A 24,362-nucleotide genomic window follows, 5' to 3' on the forward strand; every position below is an offset into this window, starting at 1 on the left:
ATCGTCTCAGTTTATTACGTCAACATAACCAAAGGTGTGATGGCAAAACAATCAGGAAAAAGGCATTACATGTAGATTTTTCAATTATAACGTACATTTATATAGTTTCAGCAAAAACATATGAATACATAATTAATAAATTAATTTAAAAATATTTTTGGTTGCAAGTGCGACTGTTTTAGTTGAAGTCTGGAGCCCTGTGTACTGTATTTTACGGCAATATTTATATTTTGTATTCAGAGCAGAACTCATGGCACTAAACAATATGCACTTCATAAATAATATACATTTCTATATAATATTTTTTTATTTTTTTTAGCAAAAACAATATCTGCTACATATATTATCATATAAAAATGAATTATACATGTTATTAACATATACATATATAGTTTTCTGTGGGTATTTTATACATGTTATAAACTTATATCTTCATATATCCAGAAGACATATGTATGCGATAATAATATATTGCCTTCCCAGTAATCTGGTAATATCACTAGATGTAGGGCAATATCTGTGCGTGAGAATCACTGCTGTCTCCTGCCTCACGCGACAGACGGCTTCATGACCCCGGCTCTGTCTGTGGACCGTGGGAGAGTCACAGAACCTGAAGGAGAGCATGCAGACGTACAGACCTGTAGGCTCTCTGAGGTGTTCTGACCTCTGACCTGCCCTTATGAAGTCCTCATGACAGCGCTGAGACTGGATGGGCTTCAGGAGGGAGAAGTGTCTGTCTGCATTTGGTTTTATGATTGCAGCAGAAAAGCCATAAAGAGAACATGGCTCGTGTCAAACTACAGCAAACGTATGATAAACACATTCCTGAGATGATCGCCACTCCTTACAACACGCTAATGACGGCAGAGCTGCTATTCATCTGCTGCATCAGCTCTTACACAAACAAACATGTTTATATATGTGTGTGTGTGTGTGTGTGTGTGTGTGTGTGTGTGTGTGTATATGTATATATATATATATATATAATTATTTTTGCTTTTATAATGCTTTAGGCACTGATGCAGTATATGCTCTGTTCAGGGGTGAATAAGGTGCAAAGGTGTAAAAGCGTCCCAGCTTCTGTGCCTTTTGTTCTGAGAGTAACATTGACCCGATCTCAGTGGCTTTTGGATGTCATGATGGACTCTACTCCAGATCAGCTTCAGACCGGTTCTTCCAGCTGAAGAGCATGTAATCATAACAGGCCATGTGGGTTACTGTGCTTCAATTGCAAGATAAACAATGACTGAAACCTGAAAGACGACTTCATCTTCTATGTTTAATATCAAAGCATGAAAGAGGTGATCAGCGTGAGCAGATACTCTATTAATAAATTCATTGTTGCTTTTGTTTGGCACTTGAAAATTAATTCTAGATGTGAAAATTGAAGGAAAGGAATCCATCCCTCATGTTTTGCTCATGTTTTCCCCACTCTTTTCGCACTGTTTTCATAATAATTCAGAGATATTATATATATATATATATATATATATATATATATATACTTTATATATATATGAACATTTATACAGCAGTGTTGCTTAAATTAATCTTTGAGTTTTATCCTCATAGCAACTGTCAGACATGAATATGCATAACTCATAACATACTAAATAAAGTGGCCGACATGTTCACAGAATAAACAACGATCCGTCTGAATAATGCACATTAACACTATCAAACTCCCATCATCATCATCATCATCATCATCATCATCATCATCATCATCATCATCATCAGATGTTTTGTTGAACACTGTGAAGAGCAGAAGTCTGCAATCGTTACCTTAAATTTTTTGGACCTGATTTAACTAACAAAAATGACTTTTGTTGGTTAAAAGTATATAGGTTGGTTGATGTTAAATAATATTTTTGACTTGAATAAAACCAGTAATTTAGATGTTCCCATTTTTTGAATAACAACAACAACAATAAATGAAATAAAAGAAGCAGCAGTATGTGCATTATTTTCACATCATAAATACATATGAATGTTTGTTTGAAATCAGCATACACCGTTTCAGTATTTATTGTGTGAATATTTATAGCAGACTCTGTGGCGTCAGTTCCTCAAAATGTTTTGTTTTTTTCTTTGAAAATGAGTGTACTTGATTAGTAGGAAAGTCAGCAAATGAGTTGAGATGTAATATGACACATGTGATGTGTGGGAAAAAACATTGAAAAAATTTACAGGACAGGCTACTTTTATTATGCACCATTTCCATTCAAGCTTTTCAAATTTAACTGAATTGATTGGCCAGATTAGATAGGGACGGTACACAAAACTAGTGATGAACTGAGCCTCAGCAGGACAAACAGAGACATTTTATTCCAAACAAATGCCTCAAATATCATTTCCCCTATAGACAACACAACATGTACATTTAGATACACACACACACACACACACACACACTCATATTTACAAGTATTGACATGTCTATATTTATATTCATATTATAAATAAATACATTTAATATATAAAAATGAAATATTTCTCTGAAATATATACATGCATGTGTGTATTTATATATACATAATAAATATACACAGAACACAAACATAAATTATGTAAACAAAATCTTTTATTTTGGAAGCGATTAATCATTTGACAGCACTATATATATATATATATATATATGTATATATATACTCACACACACACACACACATTATATATACACACACAATATATACAGTATGTGATCCGTGCTGGCAAAATGAGTGTGAATGTGCACTGGTTTATTTTGAGCTACAGGCAAAAATGAGTTCATTAAGCCCTTGTCTAGCGATCCCAGTGCTCCAAATTAAACATCTAAAATGATCCTGTTTTCTGTGAGGAGTACCTTCTCTTCAGTCGCTTCTCGCACTGACTCTCATCCGTAGAGCTTGTTTCTGGCATCACGTGATCTCGATAAATATACACATATACACAGAATTACAGTATTTAAGTATTCACGCAAACATAATCTGTTATGTCTTAGATGAACATTTGGGAAACTGTTGGGGAAAAACATCTGATGTATAACAGTATATTAGATCCATGCATTACAGTATCTGTCTCATTGTTAATCCAACAATAAAAGAAAAGAGGGAATCACTCACTGCTCTGGATTGAACTGCTTTTGTATTTTTAATAATCAGTTTATTTGTCATGAACACACTAAAGGGAATTTTACATTTGATTATTTGCTTTTCTTACTTGAATGCTTTTGTTTAGATGTAAAACGGAAAAGGTAATGCATTATGTGTTTCTTTCCTTTTTTTTAAAAAGTTAAATTATGTAAATTATGTGTTTCTTTCCTAAGATTGAATTTTGTATTTTTTTTTTTTTACTGTAAGCAATAGTGGTTGTGAATACAGTATTACTCGGTAAGAAGAAAGGAAATACATTGTATGCATCCATTGTTAAAAACCTACAGTTTTTCTCAGTCACTTTTGTGCATTTCTTGAATAAAAAGGAAAAGGGAAGGGGTGTGTGGCCAAGTATGGTGACCCATACTCAGAATTTGTGCTCTGCATTTAACCCATCCAAGTGTACACTCAGTAGTGAACACACACCCGGCGCAGTGCACACACACACACTCAGTAGTGAACACACACCCGGCGCAGTGCACACACACACACTCAGTAGTGAACACACACCCGGAGCAGTGGGCAGCCAATGCTGCGGCTCCCGGGGAGCAGTTGGGGGTTTAGTGCCTTGCTCAAGGGTCTCACCTCAGTCGTGGTATTGAGAGTGTTGGTTATTCACTCCCCCACCTACAATCCCTGCCACATCTGAGACTCAAACCCACGACCTTCGGGTTACAAGTCCAACTCTCTATTCATTAGGCCACAACTGTCCTAGAATCATCTTTACTGTAATATTTGCAAAGAAGTATGTGCATTTCTCAAAACTATTCGTACAAGCAGCACCACACAATGAATTACCTGCAAAAGCCTGTAATTTACTCAAAATCTTTAGTTCATCTCTCAAAAAATTTAAAGTATTTGTCAATGAACAAATCAGTACCATCAGAATGAAAAGTCCTTGTGTCATTGTTCACAAACAAAATAGTCAAAATGTTTAGTCATGTTGTCAATATAACAGTGTACACATTACTTTATGTCGGATATTGATTGAAAGAGACTGGATAGGATTCACAGTTACACTTTAATTTGTGGTCTGACTATTGCACAGAGAACTATATAACACATCATAAGCAACATGACATAGCAACTGATAATGTAGGAAACCACAGACAAATGTACATAATCAGTTGCATGAATGTACCAAAGCAATCGCAACTTATTCAAAAGAATGAGACACAGCTTTTAAGATGAGCACAAGTGACTAGATGATCTGGAGGATGAACAAGTAGTTTTGAGAAGTTCATTTTTGATCTGAGAAATGCACCAAAGCCACTGAGAAAAACTGACCTGTGGTCTATTTATAGACCTGTTCTAAAGCCATGATTGGTTAGTGCAATAAGTGTTTGCACATGTAAGGAGTTAGTGATGAATTACTGTGGCATTTTAAATGGTTGTGTTTGAAAAAGGAAACCAAGCTACTTCCTGATAGATTTTTGTGTGTTATAATTGTGTGTTGTGTTTGTTTTATGAAATTGAGTAAAAAGGCTACAAATTAGTGTGTGCTTCTGCTGTTTGAGTGTCAGCTTTCAGAAATTGTGTGATATAAGTAAATATTCAGTGTGTAAGCAGATCAAAATACTGTAACTCAATTTTTCTCCGAACTGACTTTGCTGACTTCGTCGACTTCAAACGTTTATTGCTCAGTAATGTTTTTGTCCAATTCCAACATATCATACATAATTTTGAAGGTCTTTTAATGTAGAATATGAAATTAAAAATAGCTGATTTTTAAAAATGTGCTCATTGTGACTCATTTTGCCAGCACAGGTCACATAAGTGTCCCTGCAGCACAAAAGCAGTCATGAGTAACACAGGTATATCTGTAGCAATAGACAACAATACATCATATGGCTCAAAATTATACATTTTTATTTTATGACAAAAATCATTAGGATATTAAGTAAAGATCATGTTCCATGAAGACATTTAGTAAATTTCCTACCACAAATATATCAAAACTTAATTTTTGATTAGTAATATGCATTGCTAAGAACTTCATTTGAACAACTTTAAAGGAGATTTTCTCAATATTTAGATTTTTTTTGCACCCTCAGATTCCATATTTTCAAATAGTTGTATCTCAGCCAAATATTGTCCTATCCTAACAAACCATACATCAATGGAAAGTTTATTTATTCAGCTTTCAGATGATGTTTAAATCTCAATTTCGAAAAAAAATTATATAGCGCTTTTCTAGACACTCAAAGCGCTTTACAATGTGAGGGGACAAAGCTGTATGGTATGTACACATATATATCTTGTTACTGTTGAGCATTACTTGTAGGCAAATGACTGATGAAGTCCATCAGTAGAGCTGAATAAAGTTCAAGTTCAAGTTCAAGTTGAGCTTTATTGTCATTCTGCTACATGTGTGGACATATAGTGGAACGAAATGTTGTGTCTCACAGGACCACGGTGCTACATACTAGTTAAACATAAGATAAACATACAACAATGCAAGTATGCGAAAAAACAAAAACAAAAAAAACAAAAACAATAGAGCATCTGACTATAGACAAAAATAGACCATCTGACTATACATATACTATAAATACTATAACTACTATACCTAGTTGCCTAGACATACACAAACTGAGACTGTACAAGAACTTTACATATATACTGTACATGAAATTGTGAAAAGAAAAAAAATTGTGTATATATTTTGTACATTAAATTGTTGTGCAGATTAAAGAGAGATTTTGTGGGAAGCAGCGCATAGTGCAAAAAGATTTGTAGTGCAATGCTCAAGTAAACATTTTCTTATTGAGTCTTTGTAGCAGGGAGTGTTTATAGAAAGTGTCTAGTGTGCATATAGTGGGATGAGTGCGTTACTACAGGTGGTTTGTATAGCCCACTCACCTGTGTGTAGCACACTCAGAATCGCACTTAGGAAAAGTTGTCAACTGTATTAATGAGTTGGGTGAGTGGGGGGTCAGAGGGGGACAGGGAGATTGTAGTTAAGAGCTCTCACAGCCTGGGGAAAAAAGCTGTTGAGCAATCTGACAGAGCGAGCTTTGATGCTCCGGTACCTTCTATCTGATGGTAGGAGCTGAAAGAACTTGTGGGAGGGGTGGGTGAGGTCTTTCACGATGCTGGAGGCCTTGCTGGAGCATCGTGCAAGGAAAATGTCCAGGATGGAGGGGAGAGGGGCACCGATGACAGTGTTCACTGTCCATTGTAGGGTCTTGCGGTCAGCAGCACTGCAGTTCCCATACCAGACAGTGATGCAGGTGGTCAGCGCACTCTCAATGGTGCCCTTGTAGAAAGTGGTGAGGATGGGTGGCGGGAGACTTGCCCTTTTCAGCCGGTGGAGAAAGTGGAGGCGCTGTTGTCCCTTCTTGTTGAGTGACGTGACATTGGTGGTCCAGGTGAGATCCTCTGAGATGTGCACCCCCAGGAATTTAGTGCTGCCGACTCTCTCCACGGTTGAGCCGTCGATGGTCAGTGGGGGGTGGTCAACAGGGTTTCTCCTGAAGTCCATCACAACCTCTTTTGTCTTACTCACATTGAGGGACAAGTTGTTAGCACCACACCATTTCGCCAGCTGTGCCACTTCCTCTCTGTAGAGCGTTTCATCGTTGTTGCTGATGAGGCCTACCACAGTTGTGTCATCAGCAAACTTGATGATGTGGTTGGAGCTAGACTTGGCAGTGCAGTCGTGGGTCAGCAGCGTGAAGAGCAGCGGGCTGAGCACACAGCCTTGTGGGGCACCTGTGCTCAGTGTGGTAGTGCTGGAGGAGTTGTGGTCGACACGGACTGACTGAGGTCTTGCAGTTAAAAAGTCCAGGATCCAATTACAGAGGGAGGTATTAAGGCCCAGCAAGTTTAGTTTGTGGATGAGCTGTTGTGGGATTATAGTGTTGAATGCTGAGCTGAAGTCGATGAACAGCATTTTTACATAAGAGTCTTTCTGTTCCAGGTGAGTAAGAGCTAGGTGGAGAGTGGTGGATATTGCATCATCCGTGGAACAATTTGGATGGTATGCAAACTGGAATGGGTCCAGTGTGTTTGGGAGACTGGACTTGATGTGATGCATGACTAACCTCTCAAAGCACTTCATCATGATTGGGGTCAGTGCTATGGGACGATAGTCATTCAGACAGGTCCCGGGTGACTTCTTTGGTACTGGAATTATGGAGGTGGATTTGAGACACGTGGGGATGACTGCCTGGCTCAGCGAGGTATTGAAGATGTCTTTTAGGACATCCGTCAGCTGTGCAGCACAGTCTCTCAGTACACGTCCAGGTATGCTGTCAGTGCCCGCAGCCTTTCGTGGGTTAATCCGGGACAGGGTCTTCCTTACCTCGGCTGGAGAGAGACATCAGCTATTAATCTTGTAAAACTGTCCTGCAGTTGACTGATGTTTGCTGCTCTCCTCTCCTGAGTGATCTGTCTTCTATATCAATCTTTAGAGCTCTGATTTGATGGCGTTGGAGCTGAAAGCCTCAGTCGTAACCTGATGCAGAGGAAGGGCAGCGCCACCTTTCACCTCAACACATCCTCCAGAACAAACGCTCTCTGCTCCACGGAGAGTCGCCCCATCCCCGCACGCTCATGCTAAACACAGAATGATGCTTCAAGACAAGCACTACACATATTAACAGACATGGACTTAAATATTTGACGCTAAAATTCCACAGCAATGAAAATTGGTTTATTGAGACTTTCCTTCTCAAGCTCGGCCTGTGTGCATGATTTAAACACACTGCAGTGTTTGTGAGGAAAACAGACAAAACTCACACGCAACACGTTTCACTGTGTTTTATTTCTCTGGTAAAACTCTTGGATCTTTTAGCTTAAAGCTCCGCAGGTCTTTCATCCCAAAGTGTTTCACTCTCTTCACCTTTATAGATAGATACTAAAGCAGTAAAGTGATTTCTTTGAGGTAGGCTTTTATTTGAGATACAGTGGGTTAATATGATTTATTTTTCAGTGTTACAGTTGCCCCCAAACACTGTTACAGTTACAATTGTAACACTCTGACTCCTTGCATTTAATTTAATATTATAGTCTTGTCTTTATTACTTATTATTGGGCAGTTGTGGCCTAATGGATAGAGAGTTGGACTTGTAACCCGAAGGTCGTGGGTTTGAGTCTGAGGGCCGGCAGGGATTGTAGTTGGGGGAGTGAATAACCAACACTCTCTCCACCCTCAATACCACGACTGAGGTGAGACCCTTGAGCAAGGCACTAAACCCCCAACTGCTCCCCGGGCGCCGCAGCATTGGCTGCCCACTGCTCCAGGTGTATGTTCACTGCTGTACACGTGGATGGGTTAAATGCAGAGCACAAATTCTGAGTATGGCTCACCATACTTGGCCACACACCACTTCACTTTCCCCATTTTTTAAATTTTTATTAGTGAACATCTATCAATTAATTATTATTATATATATTATATATTATCATATATAATTAGTTTTTTTATTTATTGAGTGGAATGAAACAGATTAACAGCAACAACTTGATGTAATGACCTACACAAAAACTGATAGCAGTGACAGATATATACACACATATAGGAGAAGAAAAAGAGAGGAAAAAAAACAACAAAAACAAAATCAAATGGAACAAATAACAAGCAGATATGCTATAGTCAAGTCAAATCAATTCAATATTATTTGTATAGTGCTTTTAACAATGCAAATTGTGTCAAAGGAGCTTTACATCGGCTTGATATAAAGCTGGGTGGCTTTATATCAGCTTTACAGTATTTAGACGGGGAAATAGATGTATGGACGCGGTCATTTAGACAGGTACAGAAGTAAGTGAATAGTTTCATGAACTGTAATAGTAATTAATAATATTATGAATCAAATTTCCTTTGTTAATTTCATATTTCGCCAAAATAACACATGTGCCATGAACAACCTTTAATGCAGGAACAGCTCTAATTTCATAGTCATTATGTAGATGGAAACGATCAAAATAGCACTGACAGATGATGGGCTAAAGAAAAAAATAAAAAATAAAAATTACCAATATTGATTATACATCAATAATCACAATAGAAAAGAGGGGTTTAATTCTTTGAGCGTGTTCATAGTTCTGGTTGCTTTCCGATTTGAAAGACCTTGAAGAGTTTCAAAATAAATCCTCAAATCAACTTTGAAGTGGGAGATACTGGGCTTCCTTTCTGACCATTTACATTTGTGTATATAAAACTTACCTAATAATATTAGAAGATTTCACATAAAAATGTGACTCTTATCCATATCTTTTTTTATCATAATAACATCTCTTTTTCTTATATTAATTTTAGATCCGCTCAACTGGTTGTGTCGAAATAGCTCAAATCGAGAGCAAATGAATGCAATGACAAGTGAAATAAAACATCCTCGTGTATTAAAGAAGAGTGGCTTGATTACTGTAAGTTGTGCAGAACGGTAACAAAACTCAGAGACATTTACAGTCACACAGGTGTATTGTGCAAACTACACTTCATAGGGATGTTTAGATAGCTATATACAGTGCCCTCCATCAGTATTGGAACAGTAAAGACAAAATTGCTCTGTTGGCTGTGGAGTCAAGACATTTGCAAATATGATTAAAAGATGAATATGAGACAAAACTACAGAATGTCACATTTTATTATTAGCCGTTTCAACACATAGATGTTTTACCAAATAAAAAGAACAGCACTTTTAGAGTTCATCACTTTTGGAGAGCACTGTAAAAGTTCACGTTCACGTTTCCTTTTCTTTCTTTTCTTTTATATTTACAGTTTTTTTACAATCACTTTGGTACTATTTTCAGAACCTTGATGCCATTTTTCACAACTCTAGACACAAAACTCAAAACCGTTATCACTTGTAACACAGGCTGTCTAATGTTCAAAACATTGCATTGTGCATCACATCTTTACAGAAATCTTGCACAATGATTGGTTCAAAAAACAAATTTACTGTGAAATACCATTGAAACATAACTATAGATCACCCACACACAAGCAACCGATAGTTTCACTGTGTCATTGTTCGTACAATCATTAAATATTGTAGAACAGAATAGATGATACAGGTTTCATTATGGTACTACATGTACAGTAAATACATCTCTGTAAAAGTACTGCAGTAGTAGAGAGAATACTACAGACACAGTGGAATGAGGAGTTACGCGCCAAACGTTCGGCGGAATAAAGAAGAAAATAATAATAATAAGTATGAGCAATAACAATAGTGGCAAGCACCCACTAATAATACTGTTATACAATTATACAAAAACTAAATAATTTTAGGTTTTTGGCCAAATGAATCCTGAATATTCATTTCAGTGCATAACTAATTATTAGCAGTAGAAATCCAGCTGCAGAAAGCATGAATATGTTTACAGTTCATGTCTAAATAATGTACTTTATGTGAGTTTTAAATGAACTGTCAAAGATTTTATTTAATCCATAACTCAACCTGACAAATGACATCAGTGGAAGTTAGATGAAGCAGAAATAAACAGTGAGTTAGATCAAGTAGAAACAGATCCTTCATTTTCTCACAGTATGCTGTAGTGTGCCACCACCGTCCCCTCTGTGACTAAACATCCCCTGCTCTTCTGTAACCTGCAGCGGTCGAGCTCATAAAGTTTGGGAAATACCATCAACGGGCCGCTTGTGTGTGTGATAAGATCGGGGAGAAACCCTGCTCTCTCTGACTCACTCACACACACACACTCTCACACACACCCTCTTGAGCTCGCCTCACTGTAAAAGACTGACTCACGTAAACATCGAGATTATTTTTGAGCGAAAGATGCGGGCGGCCTAAATGTCTGCTTAACCGCCAGTGAATCAGAGGAAACATGCTGTCTATCATGTTGAAACGTGTCTGAAAATAACTCATTTCTATTTTAATGTTGCGTAAGGAAAGGGGAACCTCTGGGGAAGTGAAATACTAGCGTGGAGTTTTATTCAGGACGGATAAACAAGGACTGCAGTTCATCTGTACATGTTTGTGAGTGACGTGTGCTTCGGAAAAGACCCAGAAAGCCTGGTGTTGTGAGAAACGGCTGTGATGTGACGGGGCTTTTAGGTTTCATTACAGATGGTGACAGAAGCCTTTGATGAAAAATAGGAAACTGCATTCTCTGCACAGTAAAACTAAATATAAAGCAATCAAATATTACCCTACCCTATATACATGCACTTTACTTCCATAAATTATAAACTGAGGCATGAAGAACCGGTAACCCTAGTGAAAAATAATTATACTTAAATATATTTATATTACATTTAGTTCATGCTAAGTATATTACAAATACATTTTCATATTTATGTACTTAATAAAATGCCCTGCAATTGTACTTTTAGTATATTAAACTGTTATACTTCAAGTCTGATGAAGTGGAATTAATGCAGTTTAATTGTGTGGAAGTAGTGTTGGAAGTCCAACTACAGATATGCTATTTGATTGTGCTAAAGTTGAGCTATACTTCAGGAACACTTTAAATATTTTGCATTTGTAGACCGACATTATTCAAAGATCATACAATCCTCATCAAAAGTGAGATTAAAACACATTTTAGACTTAATATTAAAAAATGTGCATTGTGCACAAGTAGTACACCAAATAAAGTTTAATTATCATTTTTAGATCAGTACGTCTCGAGTTATCTCTCAGTCAATTTGAACTATACTTAATATGAAATAAATTAATTTTAAATATATGACTTTTTCACTTGTGAACAGTATACCTGTTGTGTCATCTACAATCAAGCTGTAACTTTATCAAATAATGACAAATATGATTTTATTAATTCTCTTTACTTGAAATTAGCTTTAGTCAAAGAAAATAGTCGTCATTTTATCCGTGGACATATCAGTGGACACACACACATCCATCACAGAACAATTCCCTTCATTTTTCTGAAACGACTAATGTTATTTTCAGCACAGAATTGTATTTTATTGCCACAGAAAAATAAATGTCCAGAGACACAAATACTACACTACTGTTAGGGTTCAGGGTTTAAATGTTTGTGAAAGAGTCTTTATTTTATTCTGCCTTTATTTGATAAAACAAATACGGTAAAATAGTGAAATATTATTCTAATGTAAAACAGCTGTTTTCTATGTGAATATGTGTTAAAGTGTAATGTATTTCTGTGATCTGCAGCTGTATTTCCAGCATCATTACTCCAGTCTTCAGTGTCACATGATCTTCAGAAATCATAATAATATACTGATTTACTGCTCAACAAACAGCTCTGATTATTATCAATGTTGAACAATGTTTTGTGGAAACCGTGATACATTTTATTTGTCAGGATTCACAGATGAACAGAAAGTTCAAAAGAACAGCATTTATTTGAAATAGAAATCTACTGCAACATCATAAATGTCTTTACTGGCAACTTTGATCAATGTAATGCGTCCTTGATGAATAAAAGTATTATTTTCTTTATTTTTTTAACTGTACTGAACCCAAACTTGAACAGTTGTGTATTACAGTTTTTATGGATTGCTAACACACAATTCATGAAACAATTCACCATTTTCTCACAACTATAAACACAATCCCAAAATTACACACCAACGTGTGCAAACTTCAAACTTCCAGGTCAAAATCAAATAGTTTAGTCAAAAACATGTTCTCTTTTGTCAGACTCAAACCTGTTAAATACTCAGACTACTTTCCTGTCTAGAGAACACTAGTGAGATCAATTCAAAACACTGTTCAAAAACCTGCTTTTGGGAAACAGGGATCCTTTTGCTAGTCAGTGTCTGTTACAGCATACGGCATAAATAAAGGGGTGCAGATACAGTAAAATTCAAGAAAAGTTTACTTCCATGACATGACTGTAAAGAGATCTTACAGTAGATGAAAAGCACTAGAAGAGGAAAGTTCAGAGACCAAGCAACAGAATATACAGTAAACACACACTGGAATACACTGTCAGTTACTGTAACTAAATAAATAAATTCTTAATTAATTACAGTTTTTTTTCCAACTGCTTACACACAAAACCTTTTCACGATTTTTGAAACCTCTCACGCAAAGTGCAACACTAAACACCAAATCTCCAAAACCATAAGCTATCTCTCAGTCTTTGACTCAGTTTTCAATCGCATAAAACACTTTTTTCAAAACACTACACACAATTCTCTACCTAAAACACAAAAATATAACAGGAAGTGACTTGCTTTCCTTTTCCAAACACAACCAATCAAAATGCTACACTTATTCACCAGGTCACACACACACAATTGTGTTCTTTACTGTATTCTAAAGAATATACTTTTGGTTTACATATGTTTATGGTTTTGTTGTATGCTACTGTACACAACAGTAATGTTTGGCCTAATAAATATGTTCTGTTTCTACGTTGCATTGGTGTTTACGGTGAACTTGTTACCCCTCTCAGCAGATTACTTTCACTGGAGAACATTGTATGGAAATGTAGATATTCGCCTGTGAAAGACCAAAGAGCTTTAGATTTAGAACAACTGTGTTTACATGGTGTATCCAAACATTTACTATTATGAAAGAAGTGTTTGCCATTAGCTGCAAATGCTTCATTCTGACATGTGTGTATGGCGTTTTGAATGCAGTGTTACATTTTGAAGGAGATGTGAGGCATTTTGCATTGTGTGTGTGCAGTTTTGGGAATTGTGTGTAGAGTTTTAAAAAAAGGTGACAGTTTTGAAAACGTGTGTAAGCAGTTGGAAAAAACTGTAATTAATTCAGCATCCTCAGCCAAATTGCATTACAGTATTGGTAGTATCCTTATTTGTTATAGCAGTTTCTTAGTCTTCTAAAACAAATACTTTTCTGCCTCCCCTGGACAGACGTCTCTCAGTTCTGTAAAAATAGAGAACATGTAAGAAGTACTTTGCTACAAATCAGTTCAACAGTAATGAGTTTGAGGGTGTACAGTATATACTGTACATAGAATAGTGAATGTTCTCTCATCTGAAGTACTGCTGCTATGTACTGTAATTATGTTGTGTGTGTCAGTAGTATTGAAACCCTGTAGATGAGCCTGTAGGCCATCTTCCCTCATGCTCAGTCCATACAGAAGAACATGGTCAACTATAGTGCTTTGTATTTCATCAGGAACATATGACCTTTGACCTCATCCCCTTCATTTTTCTTTTCTCCTCCTATTCCTCTTTGTCTCTCACTACCAGGATTCATTTTCCAAAACACATAATCACTTGTGCTCCTGTTCATATCATCCTGAGATTCTGAACTGTGTGTCATCAGTTTTGCTACTGAATGTTCACACAGGGATAAATGTGTGCTATTTGTGTTAATTTTTTGACGCTTGAGTTAATTACATTGTGTGTTTGCGATTGCTGTTTGTCACACTGTACGACCATGATCCCCATGTCAGACTGTAGGATCTCAGTTGTCTTAATGTCAGACTGTACGACAGTCAAGACGCGATAAAAACGGACGTACTCAAGAAGACTTGTGCGGAGTTTTACGTCATCAATATGTGACCCGCGTTCTCTCGCTATAATGGTAGCTAGCAAACAACAGCAACGTGTAGCGTTAGTTTTATTAATTACATGCCTTGATGTTAAAAAAAAAAAAACGAAAAAGACGACGTGTGTGGAGCAAGTTATGGCTGGGAAAAGAGGACTTTATGGACTTCCAGTTCTACAGAGCGAACTTGAGCTAATTTTGTTATTCGAGTTTAAACATCCTGCCCCTTAATAAATAAACTTTAAGTAAACTTTACTTTGTACATGTATTGTTTTTACAAATAAACGAAGTTGAAGTTTGAAGTTGTCGCGCTAATTGCGTCATCAAGTTCAGTGCTCCTATTGGTTCTTGGTTTGACGGTCGTCGTAGATGTCGTCACACTGCAGGAAAGTGTCTGAAATCTTCTGACACTGCCAGAATTTAATCGGAGGAAAAAATTGATCGCAACGGCCATTAATCGGCTGTCGGTGAACATGTCAAACCAACGATCTAGACAACCGATTTTAGCCTAGGATTATAGGAATCTTTTAGGATTTTAGGTTTTTCTAAATTTGTCTCAGACGAACAAATCGTGGCCAAAATCGCACAGTGTGAGCCGGGCTTAAGGCATTTGAAAAAGACATACAAGCAAATGATTAATGAGGCAAAACGTTCCCAAGAGTGTTGCCCATAGTTGAAAAAATGCTGAATGTTCAGGATATGACTGTTGTGGAAGCAAACAGTCTTGTGAAATGTGTCAAATAAGCAGATGATTTTGTTCCTCTTTCTGTCAGTGATGTGTTTGATTGGAAGGACAGAAAAATCTCCCGCTCCGAGAGAGCCACGATAGAGAGACCTGTTACGACAAGTACACTAGCTAGAGATCTGCTGCCAAACCAGAGCCGAGAAACTGGGATTATTCTTGCTTTAGTACATTTGACCTCCGCTGAAGGAATCGTGACCTTTTACAGGAAAAGTTCAGCCAAAAAATAAAGGTGAATGGGTGCCGTCAGAATGAGAGTCCAAACAGCTGATAAAAACATCACAATAATCCACACCACTCCAGTCCATCAGTGAACATCTGGAGAAGACAAAAGCTCAAACACATCCAGCATTAAGATGTTTTTAACTCAAATCTGAGTCCATAATCCATAATAACTCTTCCTCCAGTGAAAAAGTGCATGTCCTGTTGTCTCTCAGATTGCTTCACATTTTCATTTGTGCTATTACTTTCAGATTTAACAGGCTAATATTTAACATCAATATCACAAAAAACAAATGTAAGCAAGAATTTTGATTAAATTTTTTAACAGCACTTTCTTTAAGCAACTTTTTTTTTATTGTGTGTGTGTGTGTGTGAGTGTGTGTGTGTGTAAGTGTGTGTGTGTGTGTGTGAGTGAGTGTGTGTGTGTGTGTGTGTGTGTGTGTGTGAGTGTGTGCTATATATATATATATATATATATGCATACTTCAGATATATGCATACTTCATTCTTTGGCCAGTAGCGTCAGAGGTGTCAGACTCATCTGATTGATGCATGTTCATGATTCACTGCATGTCATTTTTTTGTTTGTTTTTCCTGATTAATGTTTTGATTGACAGGTGGTTTGTGGGTCGCTCTGGTGCTGCTAGGTCAGACTCAGACTCAGACTCAGGATCAAGGTCAGGCTTGGGGTCAGGCTCAGGGTCTGGTTTTTGATGTATCTCTTTTCATGAGGGACTAAGCACTGATCTGAGAACAGATCCGTCCGCAGCTGCTCCAGTGCCCCAGATGTTTTCGGATACGTAATTCTTACATAATGTTATTCAGCAGCATGTATTTCTACTTTGGTCTCGTGTGTGTTTGGCTGCTCGACTGGCTGGATGAGTCCAGCACTTTAATCACTTTTCTGCCCTGACCTGAAAAACCTACAGCTTCTATATGGCGTCAGTTGCGTGATAAGCAGTTCAATAGAAGCACAAAGAACAAGCGTCAGAAGGCAGTGCCAAGACAACAAGAGATTCAAAAACACGGATCAGCGTGAGTGAATGTTTGCTCAGAGCTTTAATGTAATCTGACACATGCCGCATGTAAACGATACAGATGAGCGAGACAAATCAGTCATTTTGTCTTTCTCTCAGTGTAAATCGCCAGTCAGTTCAACAGTCAATTGATCTGAACCTGAGTGAATGCATTTAAGTGATATTTTATCATTAAGTAAATATGATGATACAGATGATTTCATCATTAAGTGAGGTGCGAGATGACATGAGGAAGAGTAAATGATGACAGAATGATGATTTTTGTGTGAACTATCCCTTTTAACAACTACAAGACATGAATATTACTTCAACACACAAAGCATCAGTAAACCACTTCACAGCAGGTGGATTTTGTGTGTCCATCATTCATATTCTCACAGATAATCCCAGTTTGAAATCATTTATCTACTTTAAATTGTTCAGTTTTAAAATAATTCTGATCACAATCGCTTTAATTGTTCTTAGTAATTGTTAAATTCACCATTTGATTAATAATTGACAAACGTGTGTTAATATAATATTGCTATAGTCATTATAAATGATTTATCCATGCATATTATTATTTTCATTATATGAAATATTTTATGCCTATTTTAAAGGTTTATTTTGCTGATTGATCTAATGTAACGGAAACAGTTATTCATGCAAATATGTAGAGAAAAGTGTGATGTTGGTGAAATGTTCAAATATTATCACAATAAATGATTAGCGCTCTATAGCAGGCTCTAATGTGGATAAGCATGTGGCAGAGCAACAGTGTAAGGTGGAGGTATTTGCTGTAAATTTAGCTTGTCTTGCAAACAACAGCTGATATAATCAGTGATATGTAGGTGGGTTAGTCGTTGATATGCCGTCTTACGAGTCTAAAACTGTCTGAGAGAATGTATTTCCTCAAGAAGAAAACAGGGGGTTGAGGTTGAGAGGTTGAGATCCGTGATGCATGACACGACCGTCCATAAATCACTCCGTCTAACATATATCATGCATTCATGTAGAGAAAGGCCTCTGCGGTCGGTTCGAGGAAACGGCTTGCTTGATGTTTTCATCACACTTCCTTCTTTCCTTTGTGTTTCAGAGAGCAAGATTTAATGCCGGGAGCCTGTGCTGTGCAAACCTGTGAAGACCAGACTCTCAAGGCACCACATTCATCAACAAACTCCATCTGAATACTGGGACTCGTACAAGCACTTCATTACAGGAGGGCTTCGCTGCTTTAATAGCTGAATATCTGTTTACTAGGCTCTGGAGCCGTTTTGCTTTTCCTCACTCGTCACTTGTTTAATGTGTTTTCTTGATTGCATTTAATGCACTCGATGCTTTTCTCCAAACTGACTTATTTATCTGTGTTCAGCTCTAATGTTCACTCTCGCCTGAACAAAGAAAAATAAACTGCTTTCCTCACTCAATAATGCCTGGAATTCTCTGAATTTCACTATAACAGAAACACAGTGTTTAACCGTCTGAGTCAGAGCAAGAGCAATGAATGTTTTTTTCCTTTTTTAGTTTGTTTATTTTGCTCCACATCAAGTTGAAATGAATTAAGCAGACTCTCAGTATCAGTTCCAAACTCATACGATTGTTTTTCTTCTGTGGAACAAGGAAGATTTGTTGAAGCATCAACACCATAATACTCAGTGTTGTCTAAAGTTTCAAGCACCAAAAAGAACATAAATGTGGTGAAATTTAAGCACTTAATCACTCTCACATCAGCTCATGTTTACAGACCCTTCTGAAAATGTAGTATGCTTTAAAAAGAGCACTTATTGCAGAAATAATATTCTAAATAAGAACAGTCACACTTTAGGGACCAATCCTCACTATTAACTAACTATTCACGATGAATTTTGCCTCAATAAACTCTTAATTTGCTGCTTATTAATGGTTAGTCAGGTAGTTGCTAAGTTTAGATATGGGGTGAATTAAGGCATCTAAAATATGTTCATGCATTAATATCTGCTTTATCTGTATTAATAAACAGCCAGTATGCAGTAATATGCATGCTAATAAACAACTAGTTAACAGTGGGAACCGGTCCCTAAATTAAAGTGTTACTGAGTATACTTAAGTTAAGTGTGAAATGAATATAACCTTAACTGTGTTATTTACAATTGAATGGAAATGTTTTATATATGACATTTATATTAAATGCAATTAGTTGAGCTTAGAGAGGGTTTTTGACCCACTTAAGCTTTAAATAATTCATAATTACTACTATTGTCTTTGAAATATGGTTAAAGTTCTGCTGAATGTACTGATGAGTGTTTATGGTAAACTGTAATATACTCCTAGATGACGTTCATTGATAAACTGGTAATTTACTGCCTGATCTGCCTTCATATTTCATCCTGATGAACAGACCGCAGCTCTTTCCTTCCACTTTATGCCAGTTTAAAGAACCATGATCAATATCACTCAGACCAGAGGAGAAGCCGAAGGTTTTCCCCATTTCTGTCACCTGATGAAGTTTCGTTACCACCGCCTCGTTTGGCTCGATTAGTTCAGAAATGACATAAGTGTTGTGAAATCTGTGGATATGATCAGATTGACACCATCAGATGAGATCAGGCTCTTGGACTGAATCCAGCTGGACTCTGGTCTTCTGGTTCTGAACTGAATCAGCACTGAACTGAGAGGATCTGGATAATGACTCCACTGTCTTTACAGCACAATCTGAACTGATCCACTGAACTGAGCTGCTTCCACTCAATCTCTACTGAATAAAGTGCTGTAGAAATAAAAAATGTGCAGTTTACTACATTTTTAAAAAATATATATGTGACCCTGGACCACAAAACCAGTCTTAACCCTCTACTGCAGCATTTTGATGGTACATGATAAAAAAAAATATTCCACATAATTTTTAGGTTTATTTGGGAACATTTTATTGATAAAACATTTTTTTGATAAAACATTTCTGAACATGCAAATTAAAATAAAAAAATCATAAAACCTTACAAAAGTCTTCTCTACACCATACACACACACACATATTTTTTATGTACAGTTCATGTCATTTTAAATAAGATTACTAAAGCAAATAATCTTGCCTTCTTCTCACACCATGTGCTCCTGTGACCATGTCAGAACAGGACGTCCCACCTTCAAATGGTGCTTGATAGTGACTCCCACACCTTATTGGACTATTCTTTGATACTTTTAAAACATTTGAATTGGTTGCAGTCATTTAAAAAAAACATGCACTTAACATGGGGCATGTGAAAACTTTCCATAGCCTGAGGGCAACACTATGAAGCAGAGGGTTAAGTCGCTGGGGTATATTTGTAGCAATAGCCAACAATACATTGTATGGGTCAGAATTATGGATTTTTATTTTATGCCAAAAATCATTGTGATATTAACTAAAGATCATGTTCCATGAAGATATTTTGTAAATTTCCTACTGTAAATATATAAAAACTTCATTTTTGATTAGTAATATGCATTGCTAAGAACTTCATTTGAACAGCTTTAAAGGATATTTTTTTTGCTCCCTCAGATTCCAGATTTTCAAATAGTTGTATGTCGGAGAAATATTGTCCTATCCTAACAAACCATACATCAATGCAAAGATTAAATATTCAGCTTTCAGATGATGTATAAATCTCAATTTCATAAAACAGACTCTTATGACTGGTTTTGTGCTCCAGGGTCACATATGAACTTTAAATGTAATATTGCATAATGCACTACAGTTACAATTATAATCAAGTGCTTTACGTGTGCTGTAGTGTGTTTGTCAACACATCAAAATAAATGTACTTTTTGAAACACGACACAAGATTACTAAAACAATGATTTCAAATGGACTTCATTAAAAACTTTTTATTAAGTGCACTATGTAAGTATACATGAGTGAACTTAAGTGACCTTTTATTTTATTAATATAACATTATCTGCAAGTAGTTAAAAAAACAACAACAGCATTAAAGATATAAAGTTGCAATTCAATACAATTCAGCACATTGCTTTTCACAGGGTGAGGCTGAATCCAATACGGCGATGTGTCAATAACACCAGCCCTCATTGGTTCTTGCGTGTCACATGACTTACTGTCACTTCAGGAGATTAACCCTCCAGAGCTGCATGGATCACTTTACAATAACTTTATGTCCTTTGTGATGATATCAGCTAAACACCGTGTAAACATCTTATTTTGTGTTGTGCAGGTGATTTGATATGAGGCTGTGTGCATGAAGAGAGCATTGTTATTTTGGGTGAACTGTCTCTTTAAAGAGACTGTAAAAAGTGGCTTTAAGAGTTATTTCTACCAGATTTCACCCATTAAGTTTGAATCAATTAGAGTATCTAGGTTGATTCAGTGATGTTACATAATAGTTCATTTAGATCTAACTATTTGTGTGTTTTTCAGTTTGTGTTTGCAATGACTTGAACTAGCTATTTGGACCTGATATTTTCTTTTATTCGTTTTTGACTTCAGTGCATCAAACTCTTTAGACTAAATGAAAATGAAAAATGGTGCTTGGAATAAAACAAGTTTAATTTAAACAACAAAGCCAAAATCTCTCTCTCTCTTAGGAAAGCATAACACGAACAACAGCAAATAAATTCATTTAGTTTTTTATTACAAATAAATATTTACAGTATGTACAGTGAAGAACCCCTTCCCAAACTCTCATCTGATAAAAGTGTAAAATGAATATATATATATATATCCTATTGTTGAGGAAACCCCTGCCATGATGAGCACATAACGGAATCGCTCCAGTTCACATTACACGAGGTTACACGGTCACAGAGCTGTACAAGAGGAGCGAAGTCACAATCCGTCGTCTAGTTTCCGTTCCAGAAGATCCTTCAGAGAAAGAGCAGCTGTCCAGCCTGCAAGGATCAGCAGAATCCAGACGTATGAACCAACGAGACTGAGGTACGAGGTTGAGTCCATTGTCCATGAGTGAGAAGATGTGTGTGAGACAGAGTCCGAGGAGCGAGGCGGCTCTCAGAGAGAACACATGGTCTGTGGCATGGTGCTGATGTTCATGAGCTCGGTGTAGGTGCAGAGAGAGTCATCACGCAGGTCTGGTGTCAGTTCAGTGTAGAGCCGGAACTCCAGCTCCTCTCCTGCAGCAACAGGACAGAGAAACGCACGTGAGTTCCTGCTCAGTTCACAACAGACACTCGTCTACAGAGCTCAAGCAACATTTACCTGAGCTTTCGCTCCACTGGCTATCTGGACTCAGAGATTCTGTTGTGGCTACTTCATTGCCCAGGAACCCCTTTGCAAAGAAATTGCTCTGCAGCCACTGCGTGCTATCACGTTCCAATTCCCGTGAGATCTGCAAGAGCAAAACGCAGAACTTGTAAGCCACTGGGTTTTGCTTGTTCTTTGATTACAGGGTATTCCTGTCAATGAAAAAGCACAATGCATAAAGAGCAAAGATTACACTCACCTCAATGATGGCTTCGCTCTCCTCCAGGTCTGCAGGTGGAAAGATGGAGAAAACACACAGTGAGTTTGAGGCAGTGATCAGTGATAAGAGACACTGGTGAAGCGAGGCGAGAGCTGTTACCTGTGGAGTGCACCGGAGACACCTGGAACTTGCTGATATACAGGTCTTCAGGACAGTTGGTGATTTCCATCTCGTATGCAGGGGTGTCTTCGGAGGGGCTGGCGTTGCCTTCAGGAGAAAGGAGAGATGTGATGAACATCACGATCTTGTGAACACCTCAGCTCTGATAGAAAGGTCAAATCTGAGAAGCCTTACTTAGATTGACGGTGCTGTCGATGGTGTTCTCCTGGGTCATTTTTGAGTGGATCTCGTGAGTGTCGGCATCCTCTGTCTTGATCTGAACACACAAACACACGTCTTTAATGCTGCGATCTGGATGCAGGATCGATCCAAGTACCTGCGCTGCAGACTGGCTGGCACATGCTTACCTTGCGCTTGCGGCTGTCACGGCTCTTGGATCTCTTCATCTTCTTCTTGGCGATGGTGGGCAGCATGCGGTAGACTCGCACTGCGCCACAGCCTTTGTTCACACTCTTGTCCTTCACTTCTTCGATGTCGGGGAGAGAGTTCATGGCACAGCGGAAGTTGGCTTTCCAGGTCTTGGGGTCGGGATTGGTCACTCCCTCCTTGTATTTACCTGAGGAACACAAGCAAAGTGTGAGCACACCTGCGGTGGACCGTGATCTCAGTGTCTGTGTGTGTGTGCTCGAGCGATTGCTCACCTGTGTGAATGGCCCACTGCTTGAACAGACAGGCGTCTTTATCCACCTCCCAGCCGTGCCGAGCCGCGTGTTTCCACGGGATGGAGAACATCATCTCCTCCTGAAAGCATTGCAGATCCATTAGAACAATGCTGTCGCTTGCAGATGCTTATCTAGACGGTTGTGATTAATGATCTTATTGCATTACCTTGTTGACCCACGTGAGTCCAGTGATGGTGTTGGAGTCGATTTTGGTCTCCAGCCAGGGTCGCATGCGCATTCGGGACACAGGCATGTTTCTGTGAGAGAGACAGAAGCTGCTTTACTCGCTGTGCATCTGGAGGGAGGAGCCTTGACAAGTTCATGACCAGGAAACGGCACTTTGTTTTTCTTCTCTGAGAAATTCCACTGCGCAAAATTCTCAATGTTTACTAAATATTTATTTTATTATGCATTAATGTAGCTTGTTCAGTTTTTACATCGAAGCAAAAATGCATGTACAAAATACATCAAAGAAAAAAAAGTAACTTTTGATGTTGTTGTTGTTTTTGCAACATTGTTGCTGTAACTTGCATTCATTACTAACAATCGAAATAATTAGCCTGTCACGTTATTTATTTAACAAGAAAAACAACACGAGCCTACAACTGAAGCGAAGCATTTCTAAGCATAAATGCAATAATATTCAATGCAATAAAACGTTTCATATCAAAGGCACTTACAGTATGATCAAATGTTATATCCAAATGAGAGAAACTGGAAAAAGAGTAAGTCCTGTGAAGGAGTGAATCCACTCTGAGAACTGCTGCTGAAGTTCTGTCTAGATCAGCTCGCGCTTTACTGCACGGAGGAGGCGCGGCGCGCGTATATATATAGCCTTGATGGGGTTTTTCCTGCGCATGCGCACACAGAGCAGCACTCTAAAACCCTAGCAGGCTGATTTCCGAGAAATCATGCTATTATGAGATAGAAGGGCTACGTGCGGAAGACATTTCAGTTTAGATAAACACACACACCCTCAACATGCCACCACTGAGTATCACACACACACACACACACACACAATCATAATCAGGTTACTGCCACGATAATCAACAATTCACCACAACATCAACAATAATAATAACAATAGTAATAATAGATGTTGTTGTTAATTATAGCATTCACTTCCACTCACTTCACATAAATATGGTGAATTCAGGTAAACTGGGACACTGTAACCTGAATTAAACATGTATGACTGGCATCATGCATCTCTCCAATGCGAGCAAATCTGACACCATGCAAGCATGCGAGTTTACCCACTGTTCATATAAATACAGCGAATGTGTCTTCTTTCTACAGTGAGTTATATGAGTGTGTTATGAACACAGAATAAAGTGCAGAGTGTCAGGGTTCAGTCCAGGAGAGAAGTCGTGTGTTTCCGGGAAACGCGCACTCACGCGCCGCTGGAGGGCGTTACTGTAGAGTTACTGTAAGAGCCAGCGTTTCAAAGAAACTCTCTGCTGATGACAGTCTTGCGATATCATGCGCGAGCTCTCTGGCATTTTAGGTTTCGGGATACGTAATTATGCTGTTTGCTGTCAGAAAACGCGTTTTAGGGGCATTTGACGCAGGGCTCTCGAGATGTTT

The 24,362-nt window shown here is 37.8% G+C and overlaps 1 protein-coding gene across 3 annotated transcripts; it reads right to left on the reverse strand.

Moving 5' to 3' along the window:
• Positions 1–21,123: 21,123 nt before the first annotated feature.
• On the reverse strand, positions 21,124–23,576 carry LOC306856210 (interferon regulatory factor 1-like). Of its 3 annotated transcripts, none has more exons than XM_079395327.1 (9): positions 23,453–23,576; positions 22,939–23,029; positions 22,752–22,851; positions 22,458–22,666; positions 22,285–22,366; positions 22,090–22,197; positions 21,970–21,998; positions 21,726–21,855; positions 21,124–21,640 (listed from the first exon to the last, which is right to left on the reverse strand). In XM_079395327.1, the coding sequence occupies exons 2-9, from the start codon at positions 23,023–23,025 to the stop codon at positions 21,519–21,521; spliced, it is 867 nt and encodes a 288-aa protein (XP_079251453.1). In that variant the 5' UTR covers positions 23,026–23,029; positions 23,453–23,576; the 3' UTR covers positions 21,124–21,518. The 3 variants fall into 3 exon arrangements, with proteins under 3 accessions (XP_079251453.1, XP_079251455.1, XP_079251454.1); XM_079395329.1 differs by having other exon boundaries at positions 22,939–23,067; positions 23,453–23,574; XM_079395328.1 differs by having other exon boundaries at positions 22,939–23,138; positions 23,453–23,574.
• Between the last annotated feature and the right edge of the window lie 786 nt (positions 23,577–24,362).

This window comes from Barbus barbus (genome assembly GCF_936440315.1).
Source record: "Barbus barbus genome assembly, chromosome: 36".
In the NCBI taxonomy this organism is placed as follows: Eukaryota; Metazoa; Chordata; class Actinopteri; order Cypriniformes; family Cyprinidae; genus Barbus; species Barbus barbus.